Source organism: Ammospiza nelsoni, chromosome Z (assembly GCF_027579445.1).
Source record: "Ammospiza nelsoni isolate bAmmNel1 chromosome Z, bAmmNel1.pri, whole genome shotgun sequence".
Lineage (NCBI taxonomy): Eukaryota > Metazoa > Chordata > Aves > Passeriformes > Passerellidae > Ammospiza > Ammospiza nelsoni.
In genome coordinates, this window is record NC_080669.1 from 4,130,497 (window position 1) to 4,146,624 (window position 16,128).

The 16,128-nt window shown below is 42.2% G+C and overlaps 1 protein-coding gene across 1 annotated transcript; it reads right to left on the reverse strand.

The window, feature by feature from the left end:
* Nucleotides 1-777: 777 nt before the first annotated feature.
* PHAX (phosphorylated adaptor for RNA export) lies at nt 778-10,218 on the reverse strand. The gene is made up of 5 exons (XM_059492633.1): nt 10,111-10,218; nt 7,479-8,098; nt 5,617-5,737; nt 3,716-3,799; nt 778-2,697 (listed from the first exon to the last, which is right to left on the reverse strand). The coding sequence occupies exons 1-5, from the start codon at nt 10,204-10,206 to the stop codon at nt 2,428-2,430; spliced, it is 1,191 nt and encodes a 396-aa protein (XP_059348616.1). The 5' UTR covers nt 10,207-10,218; the 3' UTR covers nt 778-2,427.
* Nucleotides 10,219-16,128: the final 5,910 nt, after the last annotated feature.

The following is a 16,128-nucleotide window of genomic DNA, read 5'->3' on the forward strand; positions in this document are numbered from 1 at the left end:
TGCGAAAGAGTGGGAATCAGGTATGAAAAAGTGCCATGGATCTGAGGAATATAATTTATGGCTGTGCTGGAGGCTCTCTCCTGAGAAATGCCTGCAGTACAGATTTATCTGATCTTGGATGTGTCTCTTGGACATATCTCTTGGACATACCTTTATAAGCATAAAACTAGAAGATTAAATAAAGGTTGTTAAAAAAGTCTTTTTTTTCTTTGGAGGCACATGGAAAACACCTCCTGCTCTCTATTTGTCCTGTAACCTGATGTTTTTGCAAAGTAGCTCTTATTGACAAAAATATAGCATTCTCATGAAAATAAACTGCAGATGTAGCAGTGGTAACAGGAACTGAACCATGGAATCTGCCGAGTTGGAAGGGACCACCCAGTCCAGCTCCTTGCCCCAACAATGCCACCCTGTCCAAACCCTCCCTGAACTCTGTCAGGTTTGGTGCTCTCACCACTGCCCTGGGGAACCTGTCCTAGTGCCCAACCACTCTCTGGGGCAAGAACCTTTTCCTGATACCCAAACTAAACCTGAAAACCCTGACCCACCTTCAGGTTTCAGGTCCTGTCAAGCAGAGTGAAAAGATCAGTGCCTGCCCCTCATCTTCCCCTCCTGAGGATTCAGAAGACCCCAAGGAGTTTCCCCTCAAGTCTCCTGCAGCTCCAAGTGCCCTCAGCCCCTAGGCCCCCTCTCCAGACCCCTCCCCATCCTCACTGCCCTCTCCAATTGCTTAATGCCCGTATCACCCTTTTGTTAAAGACAACGCTTTACACACCGTTTCAGTACCCCTTGCCTGGGAAATCAAAGTTAGAAATATTAACATTAAAAAAATACACAGTGCAAATTACATAGCGATAAAAAAGTTGCTTAAACCAACATTACAATTTGATGATTCTATCCAGAAAAGAGATAAGACATATCCCCAAGCAGTTCCCAAAACCAGGATGAAATGGTACAGTCTCAAAGCAATTAAACAGCACAAAATTCTGTTTCCCACACAGGAGTTACCACTTTACTCTGACCATCACTGGTTAGGAAAATTAATGAAAAAATAAGAATTTTTGTTATTTCAGCACGAGCAACTACTACCAGCAAAGGCATGCTGCACATCTGATTAACTTTTTAACAATTAGGAGCTCTGACATGTGAACAGATAAAAAGCAGAAAAGTCAAAACCCAGATTTAGTAAGGCAGGTAATGGAATGTGCTGTTATGTGTAAGAAATGTTCCTTCAAATGCTGCAATACTTTAAATGCCAGCTCTTGGCAGTACTGAATTGTTCAGTCTTATAAACAGATGATGTGTTTTAGTGACACACTTTCCTTCTGAAACTCAAGGGCTCAAAGGTGAACAAAATTTATGGGCAAAAGTTGGGCTGAATAGTGTCTACTCACAAAAAAAGCCACAACTTATTAGTGACACAATACTTTAGACATAGGTATCAGTGTTGCACATGTTCTTCAGCTATATTAAAAACAACAATCAACATAAAAATTGTTTTCGGCCGAACTAACAAACAACACAACAGCCTCCTGCATCAAGTAAATAATAAAAAAAAAAATATCCCCTGCAAGAGTCAGCACAGAAAAACTCCAGATCTTCTGAAAGCTGAACATCATCTCACTGCACACAGGAGGAGGACAGAAACAAGAACTGCAAAGTAAAGGGTTTATATCTCCATGTACAGTCTACAGACCTTTGAAGGGAACACAGCTCAGTAAAATCTCACTACTCTGAAGGCTTTCAGTTGTGTCTGTCTGCAAACAAAAAGATCCATGGAACTTAGGTGTGTATCTAATCATGGAAAATGCTTAGACAGAACAGACTGGAAGCTCAAATCACCATTGGAATAAAAAGATTAAAAATACTGCAGAAATCTGAAGCATACATTGCTCAATACTGCTTATTTACAAAGTTGTTATTCAAAGGTCACTGACCACTAAAATTATTTCACAAACCAATCTGTTTTTACAGGTCTTAATCCTATAAATACTGTTTTTGTCAATGGACTGCCACATTAAGAATATATGATCATTTATATCAAGACTAAAATTATTCCGTTTTTTCTGTTCATGTGTAGTAAAGAGCATTACTCACCTGATGACTTTGTGTACTCCAGCAAATTAAATGAGAAGTATTTGGTTAAAACACACAGCCTTAACTCCTACTAAACCTAACATGTGACTAAAAACACTTTGTATGACGCAAGGCTTTTATCTAGAAAAATCTTAACAGTTTCTGAGGACTCAGCAAACAAGTAACAGGACAATTAAAAGTCTTTCATGCTGTTAAATTTAGCTAAGAATTACCTCCTGCTCTTCAGCATCAAGTATTCCCCATGCTCTGAAAACAAGAAGCCACGGGATTACAAGAAAGCCTCATTTAACATGTTTTTACAGAGACTGCTATCAAGAATATTACTAGTAACTAAAAGATCTCCAAATCGTGGGCATTATCAATTTCAATAGTATCCTCAGGTTCCATCTTTGCCTCGTGGTGCCCTTCCTGCAGGTCCTCCAGGGAAGCCAGAGCCTCGTTTGTGTCACTGGCAAAAGTCTCACGAGATGCATCATCATATTCCTGCAGGTTAAGCCCCTTGATGGCCTTCTTCATCTTCTTCCCCAGAACTTGTATCCTCCTCTTCTTGGCAGCCTTCTTGTTTTCATACTCCTTCTGGTTTTCCAGATAGAATATTTCCTTGAAAGAAAAGAAGTAAACAGCAAAATATATTTGCATATTCGTTTTACTGGTATTTCCTAAAAAAAAAAAGGTGAAGTAATAAAAAGAAAATATTTAAGATACTGGTCGATATTTAACTAAGCCACTTGTTATTGAGAGCAGAAGCGTGAGAAAAAACTGCATTTAAGGAAAAGGGGTAAAACAGAGTATTTACTTTCTAATAGTGTAAAGTGATCAGCCTTGCAACTTTTAAAAATTTTTTCTGACCACTGCAAGCTATGGAAGGATGCTGGAGTTTTATTTTCTTCAAACAATTTCAATGTTGACACAAAGCTGACTTTTTTCTCAATTTCCAGTACCAGACTCTGGAAAGGTTTACAGAATTACCTGTACCCACCTATAAGCAAAATAAAAACTCTAACAAAAACTCCTTTAATAAAGTAGCATACGCCACAAAAAAAAAAGTTGGTATTTTCTACGCTAAGTTAAAAGATCTCAGAGAAATAGTATTTACAAGCTTACAGAACTGATTTAAAGAGCACCACAGATGAGCCCAGTGAGCAAATCAGATTAGGTTCAGACCATCAACTGGTTTAATGAGAAATTCTGCCTGGTGCCACAGTTGGCAGTATACAGGACAAAAATATTCTGCTGGGAGACCTGCACTCAATCCATGCACAATGACACAAAGCTCCAAGGGGAGAAACACAATGTAGACAGCTTTGCTGTAAAGAAAAGAAATCTACAAACCAGGAAAATCTAATATTTACCTCTGCCAGACTCCACAACCTCATCTTCCTCAACAGGCTTTTGAGACTGACAACACGCAAAAATGAGTTCTCCCTGCTTAGTTAATGGCAATTTAATAATTTTTGAGTAGATTTTTATCTTTTGCCTGTCTTTCGAATGTGAAAGCCTGGTTTCAATGGAATACACAGTTACATTTGTTAGAAGTTAGAGAGCCTCAGTCATGACATTTCTAGTAGGAAGAAAAAAACCAAATGAGAATGTACATTTGAACTCCTGACATTTTTACCTTGATTTTTTCTTCTTTGATGCTCGGTGTGTTCTTCAGCAGGTTTAAATAAACACCCCCAGGTGTTCTTCTCCGGGTGCCATTCTTAATAGGGAGAGAGCAAATTAGGAATAGCAAGCTTAATGCTAAGTTTAGACAAAAAAAAACAGCTCTAAGGCAACACTCAGTGTTGAGGCAGAATAAAGCCAATTTCAGTTCTGGTGTGTCAAATACCAGATGAAAATAGCCTAGACTGTCTCTCATTTGTGACTGAATTAGTCATATGAACGTCAACAATCAACCTGCTAAATCTGGACAGGAAAATAATGAAGTTACAAAAAAATTCCCTTAGAATATAATGTTAAATTATTAAAACTACACACTAAACCTGATTTTGGTAGTGAAGAAACAAAATACAAACAATATTCTAACTACTCTCACAGCTATCTGCAGCAAGTTATGCAGTAGGTTAAAAACTCAGAGCATTCCTAACACATAGGCCCAGTAAAATGTCTGAAACAAATATAACAAAATCATGTTAATCCCAGGCTTTTTTTATAATTTCCTGTGCTCAGAAATGTTACAACTTGAAAAATGCTGCAGGATTTTGCATTTCTGTTGAAAGCACAGGAAACACAACCTGTACTTTAAAATTCCTCCCCACCACACGTTCGACCCAGAAGTTTTCAGTGCAGCAACAGCACTGCATAGAAAGGGCTCAGCTTTGAAACCTCTGTAAATTACAAGTGCTAATTATTATTATTATTCAATTAAAATTTGCAGTATACTTTGCAGCACATTTTACTCCAGTAAAAAGTGGATGATACCAGTGCAAAGTGTGATACTTTCCTGACAAATAATGTACTATATAATCTAAAAATTCCAAGAGGGATGGTCAGGTTTTAAGTAGGCTCTTGAAACATCACATGTGAACATCTTTTTATCACCTGCATTTCATGGTGCCTTTTGTGATCTGCCTTCTTTCAAAGAGTATACTCTGATCTGCTCCCAAAGCAACCTGTGCCGCCAGGAGTTGTGTCCCTTCATCTCCTCTGTTGAACACTTTTTAATTTAACTTTCAAGACAATGGAATGCTTCTAACACAACTAGCTAGCTGGAATTTGTTGCCTTTTGTTTTTTGAAAGAGGAAAGTGGTTTTTTTTGTTTTGTTTCGGTTTTTATTTAGTTTATTTAGGGTTTTGTTTTGATTGTGCTCCCCTACTTGTTTTTTGCCTCCTCTCTACTTCCAAGTCATGGAACTTAAAAATTGTAATCAAGTGAAAGGAATTCCTCATTCTTGCCCACTTTTTCCTCACCCACAGCTTTCCTTATCCACTGTGTTTTTCACTCTGAGGCTCCTTATTTAACAAGAACAATAACAGACAACCTAACCAAGGAGTATAGGGTTTTTTAACACTATTTTTAACAGAAATCAGTGCTCAGCTTTGCTCTCCTGATACACAATCCAGTGGTTCCCTACTTAAGCTAACAGTTTTCCTTTTGGGAGTTATTCTGAAACTGGGATGTTGGAAATGCTGGGTTTTATCCAAACCTGAGAATCCTTCATCCTCAGGGATGAGGGAAAGATTCCAAGGAGAGGCACAGTAACAGACACAACATTATCTCTGCAAGTCAGACACCAGTCTCAGCACAAGAACCTGGGTAATTTCCAGGTTCATTCATCTTATTGTTTGCTCAAATCCCGCTGGAAGGTTACATAGATCATTTTTTTAGGGGTTACACACATTACTTTTTTATGTTTATTAGGGGACTCTCATGGCAAGGGAAGGCCACAAAACTCCAGGAGAACATGTCCAGCACGAGAAACTTGTGTGAAAATTCTACAAGTGTGAAAATTCCACGAGTGAAGAGCTGCTGCCCTGCCCATCCCTGGCAAACCCCCAGGATGACATTTTCCTTACCACAATGAACAGCCCACCGTTCTGCTCTACTTCAGCTGTTTCCATCAGCAGCTCGATGGCTTTTCTCTTCCCGATTATTTTCACTACTCGAGCAATTAAGTCTTTCTTTGGCTCACAAAGTCTGAACAGACAGGGGAAAAATAAAAATAAAAAAGAGGCACATTTATTGTCAGCATAATTCCTTGCGTATAACTGACTGTGGAACTTCCACAATGAATAATTCATTTTGTGCAGAAGAGTCTTTGCGTTCAAATGGGTTTAAATGGTTTACTGAATCAGATTTCAAAATACTGAGCTTCTGAAGCATGTTTTTTCCCTGAAGCATGTGCATTTTGAAAACCTGTTTCAATGAAAATGCCTTGAATGGTTATTTTCCTTCTATTGACATGTGAAGTATCAAACCAAGTAAGAAATGGCAAAGACCTGCATAAACCTCTGAAATCAAAATATAAAAGCTTCTTGTGCATTTAACAGTTAAAATTAACTTTTTACAGTTCAATCAGCAACTGGACAAAACAGGAAGTATAAAAGTTCCCCTGTATCATGTGCCATTTCAGTCAAACCTACGTAACACAGAAGAAATCAGTTTATTGACCGATCCACAATAATCTATAAAAAGCAAACAAAACAACAAAAAAATTACACTACAACAGAAGCCTACTGATACAGCTCAGTGCCACTGCTACTACAATTAGAAAAAAGAGGCTTCTGCCCTATTTCAATGAAGCTGTATACAACAAAAAGGAGTTTATTGCAAGAAATATGTTTAAACTTTTCAAATTAAGAAACGAGGAACTACTCAGAACTATTAACAGCATTAATAACTATTGCTGTACTAACACCACATGTATAAAAACAACTATGACCACTAAACCCAAGTTTTATTTAAATGTCCAGCTGTCAGTAAATCTTCTAAGTCTTATTTCCCATTTAACCTAATTTTCTTCCCTTGCACCACTTTAAAGAGGAGCATGGCAGTTTAACTCCATCCAAAACACTGCACTGCCCAAGTTATCTAGTTTCAGGGGTTTAGAACAGATTTTTTTTGTGACCACAGCATGTGTGCATTAGTGTCAAACTCAGAACAACCACTGGGTATTTCCCAAAAAAAGCCACTACTAAATCTGTATAATGAGAAGCAGTACTTTTCCTTGCCCTGCTCCTAAATAACAAACTACCCTAGTGGCTCTGTAAATAAAAATATAATAATTCGAAGAAACAGGCAGTATTATTTGGATGTTTCTGCAAGATCACCAGCCACAGTGATGCATTTTTATCCCAGGACTTTAGAAATGCTTTTTGTCATCTTTATGCTTTGAGAAGGCTGACCTAGAAGAGAGTCTAGACAGAGTTAAAGAATAAAGTAGGGATTTATTAAAAGGCCTCAATGGCCTTGGCAGCACAAGAGGCCAGCCAGGGCCATACCCCAGGTGAAGGCAAAATGGTCACAAAAATGGACAACCAGTCACAGGGTCTCTAACTTTTATAAGCTCTGCTCCATTTTCACATTGATGTTAATTGTCCAATTACAGCTCCAGCCCATGCAGTCCCATCCTGCTTGTTTTTCTTTCTTCATTCCACTGCTGTTTATGCTCTTGGGCCTGAGATCTGGATCACCTGTTCTTGGTGCCCAGCTAGAGCAGGAATTGTTCTGTCTCCCTACTCTGTGAAGAGAGCTCACCATCCCCTAATATGAAGCTCAGAAGAACACACTAAAGCAGCACAGAATCTGAGAAATATAAAAGCCAAAACCTGAGGCATCAATCCGGTGTGACACCTCATTTAGCAGCAGGGGAACTTTCCCCCCACTTCTTTCTAGCAATGACCAATACTTAGTGAAGATGCACCATTTTTTAACTCACCGATAAGCAATCTCATCTGCCACTTTTTCCTCTGAATCTTCCTCTGTGATCTCATACCTTCCCTTGTATTTCATCTCCTGCCTTTCCCCCAGTCTGTCTTTCACAGGCCTCTTCCGTTTGAGGAAGCCCTGCCCGTTCTCCTCCTCTGCTGGACACGTCTTCTTGTCATCGTGCATGTATTCATCCAGCTCCTTATCCAAAGTCTCTGCCTCCTTCTGCTGGGCTTCCTTCATCAGCTTTTTAGCCAGCAGGTAGTTATAAGTCTCAGACTGCCTGCTCCTGTCAATTGAACCGTCCATGCCCAGAATCCCAAGCTCGGTCGCCACCGCATCCTGGTTCTGCTCCTGGAGCACGGCGCCCCAGATGTTGTTGACCTTCTTCCCGTGCACAGCAGTCTGTTTTTGGTGGCTCTGGCTAAGCTGGAAGGGCTCGGGTTTGGCAGAGGAGAAGTTGAAGCATTTCTGCCTCTTCCTCTTCCACAGGCAGCCGTCGTCGTCGGAGTCGGAGCCGCTCTCCTCGCTGGAGTCCAGGCTCTTGGTGGTCCTGTAAGGAACACTGGGAGCACAGGATGAGAGGCTGCTCTGGAAGGGCCTGCAGGAGTCACTGCCAGCGTGCAGCTTCTGCAATCAAAAAGCAAATTGAAACCCATTATTAATGAAAATTAGAAGAGCTATCAAGTCGTCCATTAGCTAGAATACGTAATTCTGGCCCTTGTGGCCAAGCAGACCTCCATGAGCATCTCCTGGGCCACAGCACAGGAGCATCCTTTGAAACTGCTGCATTTTGAGTGCATGAGCATGAAATAGAGCACGGCTGACACAGAAAAACATCAGGAGCTGCCCTTCCCCTTGAGGCAAACTTTGCTGAGCAAAAAGTACCACAGAACTGGAAAAGCGGTGAATATGCGCAGATGGGGCACGACGCACTGCAGGCTCTAAGAACAGGAAAACACCAGAACAACACAGCAACCAACCAGAACTTGGTGTAACACCAGAGATGTTAATAATCTCTCTGCAGTTTTAAGTGAGAAGACCAAATGACCAAAAAATAAACCCCAAAATCACACCCACAATACTGGGATGGTGCTCAGACTAAGAGTGTTCTGTGATCCCTCAGTCACGACAGCACATGACCAACTTGGGGACAGCAGAACCTTTACAGAACCACCCACTTTTCCTCCTTTAAACCAACGAGACACCATGGTTTAACTATGTCTTATGATATACAAATACTCAAGAAATGCTTTTACTCCTAATTCCAGTCATTCTCTGACTGAGTTTTTATCATAAAGTTATATGCTGTCCCATTATCTTTCAAAACAAGATCTCTTCCTTCACTTTCAGGTGAAATGAAAATTCTTTCTTTAGTCTTACTGTTTTCATCGACACGGTGCTGTTTCTTCTTTCTCCAGTCAGAAAAGGGAAGTATTCAACTTACCACTTTATGAAATACAAACTTTTAACTTCAAGTGTAATGCAACAACCCTAAACACAGCATCAATAAAAAACGACTGAACATTTCTGTAAAAAACTTCTTCTGCGCTTCATTTCACAGAGTGACATCGCAGAGATCAAAATAACTGGAGAAAATAAAATTTGTTACGCATACAGTGTCACACACTGATCTTTGAAATCTTTCTCTGTCTGTACACTGCTGTGAATACCTCACACTCTTAGTAAAAATTCCTCACAGATTAAGTTCCTAATATCCTCTGAGAACCACAGACTGGTTTGGGTTGGAAAGGACCTCAAAGCCCATCCAGTGTCACCCTGCCATGGCAGGGACCCCTCCCACTGTCCCAGTGTCCAGCCTGGCCTCGGGCAGTGCCGGGGATGCAGGGGCAGCCCCAGCTGCTCTGGGCACCCTGTGCCGGGGCCTGCCCACCCTGCCAGGGCACAATTCCTCATTGCCAAGATCCCGGCCGGCCCTGCCCTCCGGCACCGGGAGCCGTTCCCCGGCCGCCGTCCCCGCGGCCCTCGGCAATCGTCCGTGTCCATCTTTGCCGCGGCCCCTTCGGGCCCCGCGAGGCCGCCCCGAGCTCGGGCCAAAGCTTCTGGTGCCCGGGTGAGCGACGGCAGCCGTGGCAGCCTTTGGTGCCGGCGGAGCCGCTCCATCCCCGTGCCCGTGCTGGAGCCTCCTCTGGCCTGGCTGCAGCTCCTCCCTGTCCTGGGGACTTCGGCTGGTGGCGGAGGGGACACAACGGGGACATAGAGAGAGACAAGGAGACAGCGCTGGTCTCTCTACCCAGGCACGAAGAGCCGCGGGGTGCTGGTGCTGGCAGCCGGCAGCGCTCGGGGCTCTCCTGCGCGCTCCCCCGGCCGCTCGCCCTCACGGTCGCCGCTACCCCCATTGTTCCCGCGCACCACGCGGGGAGGCCCCGGCGGTACCGGGGAGGGACAGCCACCAAAGCAGGGACAGCCAGCCACCAACGCAGCGACAGCCACCAGCGCAGGGACAGCCAAGCCAGCAGCCCCGGGAGAGGCCAACAAGCCCCGGGAGAAGCCAGCAGCCCGGGAATGAGCGCCCCACGGCGCGAAAACCCCCTGAGGCGCGGCCCCCGCGGCCTTCCCGCACCGCTGTCCCCCCGGCCCGGCGCTCTCCGCGCGGCGCTCCAGCCGCCGCCCGCCCTCACCTGTCCGGGGGAGCCGGCGCCGGGCATGTCCGAGTCGGAGCCCGAGAGCTCGCCGTCCTCCACGTCGCCGTCCATGCCCCGCAGCTCCTGCGCCATGTCCCGGCGGAAGGAAGGAGCGCGGCGGCGGGGCGGGATAGCGCGTCCATCCGGGGCCGGGCCGGCTGCGGCTCCTCCTTCCCGGCTCCTGCCCTGTGGAAATGTGTTGGGAAGGATGAAAGTTTGACAAGAAACTCTCACAGATATGTGTGCTTGGCAGAAAGATTTTTAAATGTAGAGTCTGATGAAAGAATAGAGATGGGAAGAATAGAATATCCATATTTGGATATGGAAGAAAAGAATTGCTCAGCCAGTCTTACTACATAACCAAGAAGGCAAAGGGTGTGTTAGTTAGAAGGGGTTTTTATGGCTTTAGAGCAAAGGATAAAATCACCTCAAACAAGATGTTTTTATCAAGCAGAAAGAGAGCACAGCAAACAAGCCAGCAAAGCTGCAAGTAGAAAAAAGGTGTCAGGATTTTCCACTGCAAGAAAACTGAATAACAACTTCTAACTTAAACTGTAATATACTAACTTTTAGTGATTGGAGAACAGTAACATAAATATGGTAATTATAGTAGTTGTGACAGGCTATAGATAACAAGGTGTAGATTGGTTCTACTGTATTAAGATGCTCAGCAAAGAGAAATATATAATGCAATGTAACCAAAAGAAAAGTATAGAATGCAATGTAACCAAAAGAAAAGTATAGAATGCATTGTAAATAAAACCAAAGGGTGTCCAGGCCTGCCTGCAGCTGGAGCTGACAGCTGTGGGCCCGGCTCTGTCACGCACAGTCTTGGGCTGCTGTGACACCTTGGATGGAATAAACTGCATTTTGGAGAGCCCCTGGAGCCCCACATCCCTCATTTCAGCTCTTACAGAAGTGCCTCATTTCGCCAGCCGGGGTCTGTGTACAAATCACAAACGGGACGGGGCTGCTGAGGAACTGCCTTGAGCTGTTTGATTTTCCAGCATCACTCTCATTACATGGGTGTGACAATGGGAAGATGCCAGCAGCTCACATCCCAGGCAGCAGACACAGAACTCAATGTCACAACTCACTTTATAAGATTTTTGACCAATCACACAAAGCAAAAGCACATTGACAGTAGTTCTGTCCAACCACTATAAGCACACGTACCTTTGGTTAAACAATGCTTGCTTATTTCAAACACAATACCTGCTTGTGAGCCTTAAAACACAATGCACAGAGCTCCATTATTAAGCTTCAAACTTCCTAATATCTTGCTAGATAAACTTTTCTGTAGCTTAGAGAGCTATTCTAACCAAGTGTTAATACACAGACCACTGTTCTATTTGTCCTTGCTATTGTACTTTTTCAATAATTTTTCTGCTGACCTATCTCATGGCTGCTGCTTAGCTCCAATCACAGTCCCGCTGTCTCTGATGCCTGCCTTTTGCAGCTTTCCCAAAACCCTCTGGTTTTGTGGATCCCCACACCTCATGGTGGAAGGAAGCAGGGTGTTATCGGCCTTACAGCGTGCCCCAGGTGGCTTGTGGGGCCCTGGGATGCTCGGCATAAGGGTTGCGGGGTGTGGGATGAGAAGAGTTTGCCCCAAGGCAAGTGTTCTTTGGGGTGGAATCTCGGTGTGAAAAATGCGTATTTTGTGATTGGCTTTTCACAAGTATTAAAATGGATATTATATGTGTTGTGTTAGAAAGTAATGGTGTATTAATTCTCTTTAAGTAGTGTGGTAAATATAGTTTCAGGTTATAACAAAATGTTAAAATAGAAACTATGCTATGTAGGATACTTCTTTTGGAAAGAAAGGACTCATAGTGAGATAACAGCCACAGGACACCTGAATCTTTCAGAGAAAGGGAATTTATTGCCCCATTATCAGAAGAAATGAACTTCTTCCCGCCTTGCTCAACCCTAAAGATGCCGTTAGGATTAAGAGGAAGAAGTTGACACAGACCAGACAGAATCCTGTGTTTGAATGGAATTTATGCATCATGTATGAGGTGTATGAATATGCAACAGGGTATAGTTTTTAAGGGTTAATCCTCTTTTAACAGGGGTCCTTTTTTTCTGCTCTTATGCTGCCCAGAAAAGGCAGCCAGACATCCATAACTCCTTTTCTATTATTGTCTTATATTGTCCTAATTCAAATAGTCCAAATTATTATTACTCTAATTGCATTACTATTTTAGAACCATTTTATTAATATTAAACTTTTATAATTTTAAAAGCAAGTGATTAGTGTTTTTTACATTGGTGTATTTTCAAGCTGGATCAAAAGGAAGGAGGTTCCTTCTCGATGCATCCTGGAATTGATAAGCTTGAAGGATGTGGTAAATAAAGGTGTGGAGAAGACAAGGCTATGAAGGAATTAATTATTGCATATAAATGTCTCCAAGGCAGTTCCTGCCTCTGTTCAGTGGTGTCCAATGACAAGACAAGGAGCAATAGACTAAACAACAACATGAGGAAGAAATTCTTTCCTTGGAGGGGCAGAGCACTGGAATGGCTTCCCAGGAAAGTTGTGGAGTACCCCTCTCTGGAAGCATCCCAAATCTACCTGGATTTGTTCCTGCGTCACCTGGTGACCCAGCCTGGGCTGGATGAGCTCCAGAGACGCCTTCCAGCCCCAACCATCCTGTGCTTCTGTTTTAGAAGAACAAAGAGGACTTAGCATCCCCTACTCAAGGACATCTGGGAGCTAAGAAGCTTTAAGCTGATGGTATTATTGCATGGTAATACCAGTGCTCGAGGTATTATTAATTGCTGATTGAGAGAAAAAAAAAAAAATCCGAATCCAAGCAGATGCCTCACAATCCTTCAGCACATACCAGCTGCTGGATAGGTACATTTTAACAAAAATAAAACAGCACAGTCGATAAATTGCTCCTACTGGAAACATCTTGACTCCAGGAAAACAAACGTCGCTGTGATTTTCCTGAGAAGAGTTACATCACAGCTGGGCATTTATGGTCCTGGTGATGTGGCCCTGAACACCCAAAACATTTAAGAGTGCAGGTTTTCACTCCCACCATTAACAGGCCCATGCATGCACACTGTTTTCCCTTTATGTGTTTTAGACTCTCTTACCCGAGGACTGCAAACCATCAGTGCCTCATTCAAAATCCCTGTTCTAGTCTAATTGGATTTTCAGTGCTCGGACACTTAACTGCAATGAAAATCAGTGGAAGCCACTTCTCATTATCAATTAGCCATTCTCATTATCAGTTATCCAGTCAGGCCTTTGACATTTTTCTGCACTTTAGGATGGGTACTTTACTTAAAAATTTCACTCCTGGACTTAAATTTCTTATTGTCTTGACAAAGCTGAAGAAAGAGCAGGAATAGTTAAAGCTCCTTCCCTGTTTGGTCCCTCAGGGTACTCATGTTGCAGTGCTTCACAATTATTCAAGAAACCCAGTGAAAATGAGACAAATTATAGTGTGCTTCCTCTGTGCTGTTCTCACCTCATTTCCCATTGTGTTTAATGATGCATAGCACTGGTCACATCCTCTTCTGCCAAAAAGCTGGTTTTAATTTTATTTGCAAATAAATCATATCTCTGGAGTTTCACTAGGTTACAGGGAGTTCCTGGGCTGAAGTTAAGGGAAACTGTGGAACAGGGAAAATGTAATCCTCCAGTAACTCACATGAAGGAGTTCTCTATGTCAGCATAACCTGTACATGGCACTGAGCAAAAACCACAAAGAAGCCACCACAACTTCCAGTTTAAGTTCAGAAGAATAATTCATTTGGGCACTTCTTAAAATCGCCAGAAGCAGGCCCAGTAAGATAAATCAGATAACAGTGCAGTTTACTATTAAAAAAACCCCCAAAACTAAAAACAAAAAACGAAAAGCCAGCTGATTCACAGCCCCATATCTTGATTTCCTAAATGAACATTCTGTATTGAGACATATCTTCCTATCTCCATCTTTAATGCAGCTGTAAAGAACATTTTGTTTTCTCACTTCAGGCATAGTAGGGATGGTAGGCAAGACCTTGGGAAAGAGCAGAGAAATTCTTGGTTAAACACTAATTTCAGTCCGGGTCTCCTTGATGTCCTTTTTTGCACACCTTCAGTTTTCCCCTTACCAAAACCAACTAAGCTGACAGAGAAAGCTTAAAAAACACCCTTTGATTGAGCATATCACCTTCAAAATATCACCTCCAAAAATAATTTATTCTATTACATCATATTATCATATAATAATTAGACTCAAAAATCAGATAATCAAGTAGTTTATGCCAGCCTGCAGCTGCTCTCTGTTGTGTAACTGCAATTTTGTTTGAGTGGAGTCTCATCACTGTAGGTCCAGATAAGGCTCAGAAGATCCATCTCTGATTGCAGAAGCTTCATTCTGAGAAGTCAGTCCTGCTGACTTTGTAGCAAGCGCATTTCATGTCTATGGAAACAAAATGTGCAGTATTTTTAAAACCAAGTGGAATAAATTGTGGGAAATTACTCCCTCCCTGCTCCAGTGGATGATTCCACACTCCTTGCAGCTGTGACTCCTGTTTACCATTTGCTGGCTGCACAGATAGGATGCACAAATTTCAGAAAATGTCACCAATTTGTTTGTGAAATCCGTAAATCCATTCTGTTTTGCCTGCCTTGATGAGCAAGTCAAACAGATGGAGAATATTTATTTCAAGTTGTGCGTTTAATTAAAGCAACTGAGGTTGTCATGGCTTCTTCACCTCGTCACAAACTGAATTCACAAGAGAAAAGACTCTTAACTCCTCCAGGTTTTTTTTTTTTCTTTTCTTTTCTTTTTTTTTTTTTTTTTAAAGAATCCAGTTGGTGGTGATAAAACTAGACAATTTGTTCAGCAGGCACAGTATGTCCCAAGCCCAGCAGGATGTTCACTTGGAAAGGGCATTATTTAGGAACACTTGTTCTCCTTAGGAGGGGGTGCAGCAACCTGATGCTTTTCATCTGTGCTTCCACTGCACGAAAGATAGGTTTAGTTTACCTAGAAACTTTTCAGATAATCACAGTTCTGTGCCATATGCGTTCATCCTCCCACTCTGACTCCAGCACTGCAAATACCTGTTTTTAAAAGCCACGACTTCCCGAGATGTAGGTGGCATGCCAGGGTGTTAACATCCTCAACGTGGCCTTGAAACAGAACAGCAGAAATGTTCCCAGTGCTTCCTTTTCCCCCTGCCTCCCAAAGAATGCATTCTCAGTGAAAGGGGGAAAGAAAAAGGAAGTTTTTATTGGTTTTCCAGCTATATATCTTACTTTATACTGAAACACTTATTTTGATAATGATGATAATGAATAATAATGAAAATAATAATAATGATGATGAAAATAAGAATAAAAATGATTATGATAATAATAGTATAGTACTACAACATTTTTTCTAATTAATTGAGATTAATTCGAACTACAATATATTGACCCAAACAGAATTTTTTTCTCCATCCTAGCCATGGACAATCAAATCTACTTATTGTATATTCACTAACAAAACCAGCCTGGCTGCTCAGAGCTATTCAGAAGTGAAAGTTTTGTTATCTATTTTAAACCATTATCCCCATTATAGGGATCTCCATGAAGAATTTTTTTGGGTAAACCAGCAGGGGCTAATTGTTCACTCACTGTTGCTCTGATGTAAAAGGCAACAACAGCAAAAGGTGATTTTGCAATGCATACAAACAAATAAGTAAATAAGTTAAATGTCTGTTGTAATTTTTTCTTCTCCTCCACCTGTTTTCATCCCAGCCTGGGATGAGTTATGAGGCAGAAACCTTTTGAGGAGATCACATCTGCAGCTGTTGTTCTGCTCCCCTGCTCTGACCTCCCTGGCAGCTTGGGGTGAAGGGCAGCTCCTGGGCAAGGCCATATTCCAGGGCTGTAAAAGAGAAAAAAACCCAAAAAAACCAGCTTTGTTCAGGTCAGGGTCTCTCAAGCATTATTAAGTGTGCTCACAGGAGCAGATGTTGCTTGGAGCTGGCCTTGAGATGAGAACATCAAGAGCTCTGGTA